We start from the raw sequence: 8888 nt of genomic DNA on the forward strand, positions 1-8888 counted from the left end.
GAACTTTAAGTTGTAATGAATGGAAAACAACTTTGGTTTTACTTTTTTTTGTCGAGGGAGGCGTTTGATACTCCGTTCGTTGTCCAGGGAGGCGCTATTAAAAAAAAGTTTGGGAAACACTGGTTTAAAAGAACTGGGGAAAAAGTTTCAATGTTTCGATTTCCAGCAGATCCTGAATTGCGTAAGGCTTGGATTAGAGCTATATCCAGAGAAAATTTAACTGTGACACCACACACAAGAATTTGTGGTAAGCATTTCTACGGAGATGATTTTGAAACAACATCAATCGATAGCCACTTAGATCGCCAACAACGCAGAGAGTCTGCGAAACTTAATCAGCCACGGTTGAAGCCATCAGCTGTGCCTCGCATTTTTGCTGGCCTGCCTCACTATCTGACAAAACCGGCTCCAGTAAAGCGCTCAACTTCTGCTGCAACTGCCACAGAAAGACTGAAAAAAGACAAAGCTAAACTTCAAGATCAAAATGAAGAATTTCTGTTGCAAGACTCTTGTTGTGATTTGGGTTCTTTAAAAGATAAACTCAATGAAGTGGTTATTCCTTCTGGATATATCAAATTGTTAAAAGAATCTTCTTTGGAATTCCACTTTATAACATATAACAATGGCAGCCACATTTCTCCTCAGTTAATGGCATCTTTGGTGGTAGGGGAAACTTTAGATGTGCATGCATTTGTATGTTCTATTTCTGTGCCACAAGAAACATTTCAGCATCTGATGAGCTCCGATTCATTAAGCAAAGTATCAGAGCTTTGCAATATTCTGGCATTCTGCAAAAACCTTATAGAATCACCAAGTGGTAACAATAGTAAGACTTTTGCCAAGTCGGCTGTTGCAGCCCTTGAGCAATGCAAAGCAAACCTGGAAGAAAACGAAAGCCAAGATGAAGGTTTACCCCTAATTCAATTTGTGTCCGAGCAACTTCAGTTGTTGTACATAGATAAAAATGGCCGACGGTATTCACCCAGGTTACTAACCATGTCGTTTCTGTGGCAGCTCACTAGCAACTCACTATACAAAAAGCTTAGTGAGTTTTTTATACTGCCATCAGTCAGAAGACTTCAGCAAGTTTCGAGTGATTGTAATGTAGAGACTAAATCTATAGATTTGCAATACCTGAAGCAACGAACTGTCGACTTATCTGAAGGAGAAAAAATGGTAACCTTGCTTATTGATGAGGTATACACTGCACAAAGGGTTGAATATTGCAATGGCGCTTTCATTGGATTAACAGAGGAAGGCCAACGAGCGAAAACCGTGTTGACATTTATGGTGCAATCAGTATGTAAAAAATATAAAGATGTTGTGTGCCTGGTGCCAATTGAAAAGATAAGTACACAGCTGCTTCGAACCTTCTTTAACAAAGTGATGCAATCTCTAGATGAAATTTTCTTTGTTGTTGCTATATCTGTTGACAATCATGTGTGCAATAGGTAAGCTTATAATATGCTTGATGACAACTATCTATAGCAAATTTAATAGGATTACAGGGTGTATCAAAAATTTAACACCATTAACCTTTAATATGTATTAAAATCAAGGTTGTGAAAAATCCTATGTTTATGGGTTTTTTTACAACAATGATTTCAATACATTTCAAAGGTAAATGGTGTCAGATTTTTTTAAACACCCTGTCACGTATTATATTTTAATCCTATTTCAATATTGTTTTTCACAACCCGTCCATAAAACAGAATTTTTAAAAATGTGAAAATAGAAGAAATGCTGTTCAGAATTGTTGGTAAACCTTGATTATCATTTTATAATAACATGCTAAAGCATTAGGCTATTGTTTTCACATTCAATCAAAGTCCAACCGGTTTTATGATATCTGAAAATTTTTTGCAAAAAAAATTGGACTGCAAATGGTTAAAATGTAATAGTTTTTATACAAACAATTTCTGCACTAAAGTCCCAATATGGAGAAAAGTTACAAGTTTATTGCAAACTGTTTTTCGCCAGTTTTTTTTTTTGGCTGACAAAACTGAAACAACCTCGATTGAAAGAAGTGGTGTCACGTTTTTTGAAACATCTTGTCTATTGAATGAAACTGGTTTAATATTACATGCTAAAATTTATGTGTGATTTATAATGGGTTATGCATTTTCAGGAAGTTGTTTATGGATTTATGTGGAAGCAATAAGCTCTCAAACAGCATTGCACACCCTTCAAGGAATGGAGAGCGTTTATTTCTCTTGTTTGACTTCACCCACAACTTTAAAAACATTTTTAACAATTTTGTGAATAAGAAGCGATTCCACATTCCTCATATTTCTGGTGCTGAACATATTTTGGGAGAGCAATGCACAGCTGAATTTGCACATATAAAGCGCTTGTACACTCTTGAAGAGCATAAACCTCTGAAAGTAGCATTTGCACTGAATAAGGCATCACTTAACCCAAGCAATATTGCCCGCACCTCACCTCTACACGCTTTAAGTAAGTACAGTAGCTTTTGTAAGCAGGGCTCAAATGAAGATCCTCCCCGGTCCTTTGGAGTGATGATGATCGCCCCTACAAAGGTTGACTCAAACTTAACTTCCCTCTCCCCCAGAAAATGGTCACGGGATCTTCAGTTGATCCTTCAACCCTATGCAGGCTACATTTTCACATTATTTAGTCATCTAACTTGTTTTAGTTTGTATAAGAAAATTACATTATATATTTATTGTATCATAAAACAATGAAAACTATTAATACTACAAAAAGTGCTCAATGCCAAGCAAAAAGGCAAAGCAGAGCGAATTAAATCAAATATATACTTATTATTATTTGAAGCCTTTACAAATTGTTTCACCTATCGGATCATCAGAAGGTCTTATTCAAATAGATTCTATTTGAATAAGACCTTCTGATGATCCGATAGGTGAAACAATTTGTAAAGGCTTCAAATAATAATAACTATATTTGATTTATTGTATCATATATATATAATCCAGAAATTGATTGCAGCAGTTGCAATTCATATATATATATAATTTTGGTTTTTCACTTGCAGGTGTGTTTAGTGAATCCACCGTAAATGGACTTCTTATGTATGCTGACACCAATCCGGGCTTTAAGGAAACTGCCAAATTTCTCCAATTCATCTGCAATGTTTGGAAGGTGATGTCTGTCAAAACACCATTCAAAGGTATATTTTCCAAGTGTGATTAATATTTTTAAATATAGCCAGTCGTTGCGGCACGTCGGCACAGGTTACTAGTTTTCTCTGGGCATATTTTCTGTACAGTTTATGCACAACTTTTTAGAAAGCTGCACAAAGATTTTTTGCAATTGAAGTAAAACATTTGGATTTTTTCCTAGAATTTTATTACTTTTTTGTACAAATGACCTAGTTGTTACTTACAGAGTAAGTTTAGAAGCTCATTGAAAAATCAATCTGATTATGTTTTGAATTTTGAGACTAAAAGATGCAAAAATGCACACGGCCTTGCACTTGGTATACAGGGAACCTTTACTTTAGAACTCTAACCAGCCTTCACTATTTTTAACAACTTTTATATATATATTTCAGGCATGGCAAAAAATGATGAGATGTGCATGCCAATGAAGTTCACTTCAACGGAAGAAGAAAAACCTGCAAATTTACGCTTTCTTAAGTCAGCAAAGGATATTTTAGTGAAATGGCAGCAATCCGGCACTTCTGGGCTTACAGACCAAACATTCCTAGCATGCATTCAAACCATGTCTGCAATGCCTGAACTTGCTCAATACTTGCACGACAAGATTGGATTGAAGTATGTGTTACCGGGAAAATTTACCTCTGATCCAATCGAAGGCCGTTTCGGGTGGTACCGCCAGGTTAGTGGAGGAAACTTTTTTATGTCCATAAAGCAACTGCTTGAGGCAGAAAAGAAAATACGCAAGTTGAGTTTGCTTCAACAACATGGCATACTGGCTGCATCCAAATTATGTTCGCTTGACTCTATTTCTCTGGGAAGCGGAAAGCTTATTAATGCAGACAGCTCCATTGTTTCTTGGCTCGAAAGGTTTTTCTCAGAGGTAACACTTGATGATTTGTCGGAGACAGATGCAAATGTGGCATATTTTGTGAGTGGCTACATTGCAAGAAGTATATCCCGAAGACGACGGTGTTCGCCCTGTAAAGTTCTGTTGGTAAAAAGTGATGACTGCCCAGCCCCAACATGTGAATCTGAAGAGCATGTGAAATTGTTTGAAATTGCCAATCGAGGTGGTCTGTCTGTCCCAACAGAATTTTGTTTTTCTGCAACAACATTGGCTGTTCACTATTACAGTGCAGTGATATCTGATTATAATGCAAAAGAGAAGTTGTGGACTGCACCAAACCAGCGCTCCGTGTTTATACGAGCCCTGAAAAAGATAGTGGAGGCGTCGAACGTTTACAGAGGTGCATTCAAACAGATGTGTTCTGCAGGCCACTCAAATTTCGAACTTATTCTTCAAACAGCATTTAATTGTTTTGCTAAAAATGAGTTGAAACGTTTTAATGCACCTGGACGTGAGGAACCAGAGAAAACGGCCCGGAAAGTACGAAAACTTACCAGTGGCAGTGGTACAAAAACTGCATCATGACTTACATTAATTAGAAATTTAGGAAAGCCACGGACCCTTTAGCCCCCCTGCTACGTCTATGGTTATTTTACCGGTACTAGTTGTAATGTATTGGAACCGCACCGTTGCACTCTTAATTTTGTGTGGGAATTCGCCCTTGCCAGTGTCCCGCGTTTTGCTTTACGCGCTTTTCATGAGAGCAAGTCTTTTAGGCGCAGACAGTTAGGCGCCAGTCAAATAGGCGCGCACACTGTGGTCTGTGGCGTCTGGATATTTAGGTGCGGAGCACTGTGGCGCCCGTTCATTTAGGTGCTATTCCTAGTAAAGTCTGCAGATTGTATCAGCTTGGCATGTAGGGCAATGCTTTTCACACAAAATGTTGTATTGAACAGAAAAACATAATGTTTTTTAATGCGCGTGTTCGGCACTTATTTGTTGTTAGTCCAGGTTTGCGGCGGCGAAAGCTTTATCAATAAATTATTCAAGTTTGCGAACATAACTGAGTTCACTTTTAGTGAGTCAAATAATAACTACCGGTACACTAAACATCAGTAAAAAATATACCGTAGTCTATATTCAAGCGGGTGGTAGGCTTGAGTGAAGAGTAGCCTAACTTAGTTTTCCATCAAAACCCCGACTAGGTTTAATAACGAGCAAAGTCGCACCATTATGCTTGCAACTTGTAGGCAGGGTTCATAATGCTCTATGGAAATGTATTATTATTCATGTTGTAAAGCGTTGTCTCATACGTAGCCTACTCGCAATACGACCAGTCGACCAATCCATCCCGAGTAAAAGTAATTGCGAAAGATAACAGATTAAGTAAAGTTCCATCTGGCTGCAACCTGTGTTCAGGATGCATTGCAAATGTCCTGTGGAGATGTGCTAACACCAAGAGTAGTAGAGCGTTGTCTGGCACCTCATCTCCACACGCGCATTAACAAAACAACATATGTTTCTAACCAATGTAACATTATATGTGAAAAGCATTGCCCTACATGCCAAGCTGATACAATCTGCAAACTTTACTAGGAATAGCACCTAAATGAACGGGCGCCACAGTGCTCCGCACCTAAATATCCAGACGCCTAACTGTCTGCGCCTAAAAGACGTGGACCCCTTTTCATGACGTCATAATTGGTCGCCTTTAGGCTTTCTTGACAGTGTTGTGCTATTTCTTCTTACATTCTGACATTTATTACATTATTACAATTATAAGTTCAATCGACTTAGTGTCGGAGTCATGTTGTAGTTGTCGAAGTCTGTGCAACATTACATGGTGTCAGAGATGGATTCGATGCAAGCAACAAAGTCAGAGATGAATTTCCAACAAGGAAATGTTGCAGATAATTTTAAAAAGTGGAGGCAGATGGTCGAGTTAACGTTCAAATTTGCGAATTTTTGTGATAGTAGGAAAACTAATCACCGAACGTCTAGGCCATTATACCCGCAGTCAAATCTAGAAGAATGCAGCTACTTGTTGCTGCTGATGAAAACGCTATTGCTGATGAAAGCGTTGCTGCTGATAAAAATGTTATTGCTGATAAAAGCGTTGCTGCTGATGAAAACGTTATTGCTGAATGCTGATGAAAACGTTGCTGTAGATGATTTTAACGACGAGCCCAATGTGCCATGTAAAAATAATATGCCAGCACCGTGTACTACCCGTTCTGGCCGGATAGTGAAGCCGCCTGATAGATATGGTGTTTGTGTAACTTGAATCGTTTTGTATGTATAGTGATACGTGGAGATTTCGTGTTGTGCATCATGCATACAATGTAGACTTGTGCTGTTATCGGAGTTTGCACAACGAGAGTATACGAACTATAAGTTTAATGCTTGCTGTTCACTTTGAGTCACTGGAAAATTGTGTAGTAAACGTGACATCGTTATTGCATCTGCAGTTAATAGTGTACTCCACTCCATAATTTTAATCTGTTTGTGTATCGATAGATAGTTCCTTTCTTTCTTCAGACAAAGGGGAATGTAATGTATTGGAACCGCACCGTTGCACTCATAATTGTGTGTGGGAATTCGCCCTTACCAGTGTCTCGCATTTTACTTTGCGCGCTTTTCATGACGTCATAATTGGTCGCCTTTAGGCTTCCTTGACAGTGTTGCACCATTCTTTTTACATTCTGACATTTATTACGTTATTATAATTATAAGTTCAATCGACTTAGTGTCGGAGTCATGTTGTAGTTGTCGAAGTCTGTGTAACATTACACTAGCAAGCTCCTACTTATTCCTTGTTGTTTGCAATTAATTTTGACAAAGTACTTGAAAAGATAGAAATCGTTTGAATTTGCATAACGTTAGAAATAACTAATTTATTTGGTCGATATGCGTTGTATTTAATGTGCTGGCGTTATTTTATCATAGAACTTTACATATTTCTTGATTTTACAATTGTTTTTTAACAACGTAACTGAAGATGCAAGTCGTTTACACATGCGAAACGTTGGAAATAAAACAGAGAAGATGTCAGTCACTTGTATATTGCAAAACGTTAATCATCATTGTGCTTATATGGTAACTGCAGGCTTTGCAAATAGCTTAGAAAAGCAATGGCTTTTATTGCGACAACGTCGTACCTTCAGTTGGCGCCTCGTATTTGTAGTTTCGCATCCCTGAATGTTTAGGTATCCCTGACTTCAAACTAATACTGATTTCCAAAAACTGTGGATACTGTATATAAAGCAATTTTTAGGCAAACAACAGTAGCAAAGTAATTACTACAGTATTTCAAAGCCACTGCTTGCATGGTAACGAGACTTGGTGTCACTTTAAAATAATTATCAGTTCAAAGGCATTGCTTGCATAGCAATGAGACTTGCAACTTGGTGTCACTTCAAAATAATTACCAGTTCAAAGGCACTGCTTGCATAGTAACGAGACTTGGTGTTGCTTCAAAGTAATTTTTAGGCAAACAAACAGTAGCAAAGTGATTCTATTTCAAAAGCACTGCTTGCATAGTAACGAGACTTTGTGTCACTTCAAAGTAATTTTTTTCCAAATTGTTTCGGCAATTTGTCCATTCGGCAATTAGTCCTTTCGGCAATTAGTCCGTTCGGCAATTAGTCCTTTAGGCAATTTGTCCATTCGGCAAAATGTCCTTCGGCATATAGGGTTTGAAGGTATTGAAATAGAGCAGCTATATATTAGTTACCTGGACCTTTTGGTGAGATAGCCCAATGTCTAGTTTTCTCATTTGACCAACAATAATGCTTTTACTGTTGTGTAAGAAGCAGGTAAACCACGCACCCACTAACTCCTTATTTAATTTGATTAAATAGGTGAAGCAACTTACATTGCATAGAATTGTCTGATAATATTTTATTGTGAAATATTTAGTGTGAGAATAAGTTTGAATATTTCCTGACGGCTTGTCATGTCTACTCACGATAGTTTTGTTGTATCTACTGTCTAGCGTTTTGAAAGTACATATTAAAGCCAAGAGAAAGTAACTGCCCATTCTCCTCCCGTTAGTGCCAAAGGCTTAGTGTGATGACAACTTTATCTTCTCATTCCCGAAACTTAGAAATTGAGTTTGGCACCACATTTACCTTATCTATTAAGCACATCTAATAGGCCTAGTTATTGTGTATTTGCAGATCCCTGGAGAGCTTTGCTGTGCTTACCACTTGTATTCAAAGAGCAAATGCAGCACTTTGTGATAACTGGCGCTGTAAGTCATCAGCCTATCGCTAGCTACAATTGATTACAATCACGTTTTTTTGCTTAAACAGTTGGACTTACATACTGCTTACGTGCATACGGACAGTGCAAGGTAGGAGGCACTGCTTCACATATCAAAAAGTATAATAAAAAGGAAAATGATGATCATCGTAGAATATGGATGACTGTCTTGCAAAATTAGTGAAAGTTACATCTCATTTAATATCCGGCATTCACATCAAACGCTTGCTTGATGAAAGAAAATCGCCGAGAAATTGCCTCAATTCATTACTCACACCTAGCGGTCAAAATCATAAACCGAGTATCAGCGGAATGCCAACTCTATTTTCTTTGCAATAGTGCACTATCCAAGACAGAGCGTTAAAAAGAAGTGAGATCACGGGCTCTGGGTCCACTGACGTCACAAATAAAAAAGATATAAACTTTTTTGCCATTTGTTTTTGGTTATGAAAATGCGCATGGTTTTTATTAGGGCTCTGGAATAGGAGTCATTAAAAAAGGCCGACTGCAAAATACGCAAAACTATGAACAATAAAATGTTTGTTTACAACTTTAAACTGCTTGCAATGTGATAAGACCAAACTTCTATTACTTTCAACAACACAACTTTAATGCACAACGTTTCATTAAACCAC

The 8888-nt window shown here is 37.7% G+C and overlaps 1 protein-coding gene across 1 annotated transcript; it reads left to right on the forward strand.

The window, feature by feature from the left end:
• Positions 1-466: 466 nt before the first annotated feature.
• LOC145787572 (uncharacterized) lies at positions 467-5787 on the forward strand. The gene is made up of 3 exons (XM_082599339.1): positions 467-1451; positions 3017-3151; positions 3536-5787. Exons 1-3 carry the CDS (start codon positions 1400-1402, stop codon positions 4573-4575), a joined length of 1227 nt encoding a protein of 408 aa, XP_082455465.1. The 5' UTR covers positions 467-1399; the 3' UTR covers positions 4576-5787.
• Positions 5788-8888: the final 3101 nt, after the last annotated feature.

This window comes from Aplidium turbinatum, chromosome 18 (assembly GCF_918807975.1).
Source record: "Aplidium turbinatum chromosome 18, kaAplTurb1.1, whole genome shotgun sequence".
In the NCBI taxonomy this organism is placed as follows: Eukaryota; Metazoa; Chordata; class Ascidiacea; order Aplousobranchia; family Polyclinidae; genus Aplidium; species Aplidium turbinatum.

Bases quoted from the DNA above. Each gene is read 5' to 3' on its own strand.
- LOC145787572 (XM_082599339.1), top strand. From the start codon at position 1,400: ATGAAATTTTCTTTGTTGTTGCTATATCTGTTGACAATCATGTGTGCA. The intron at 1,452-3,016 runs GTAAGCTTATAA...TTTCACTTGCAG, and splicing joins GACAATCATGTGTGCAATAG to GTGTGTTTAGTGAATCCACC. The intron at 3,152-3,535 runs GTATATTTTCCA...TATATATTTCAG, and splicing joins TGTCAAAACACCATTCAAAG to GCATGGCAAAAAATGATGAG.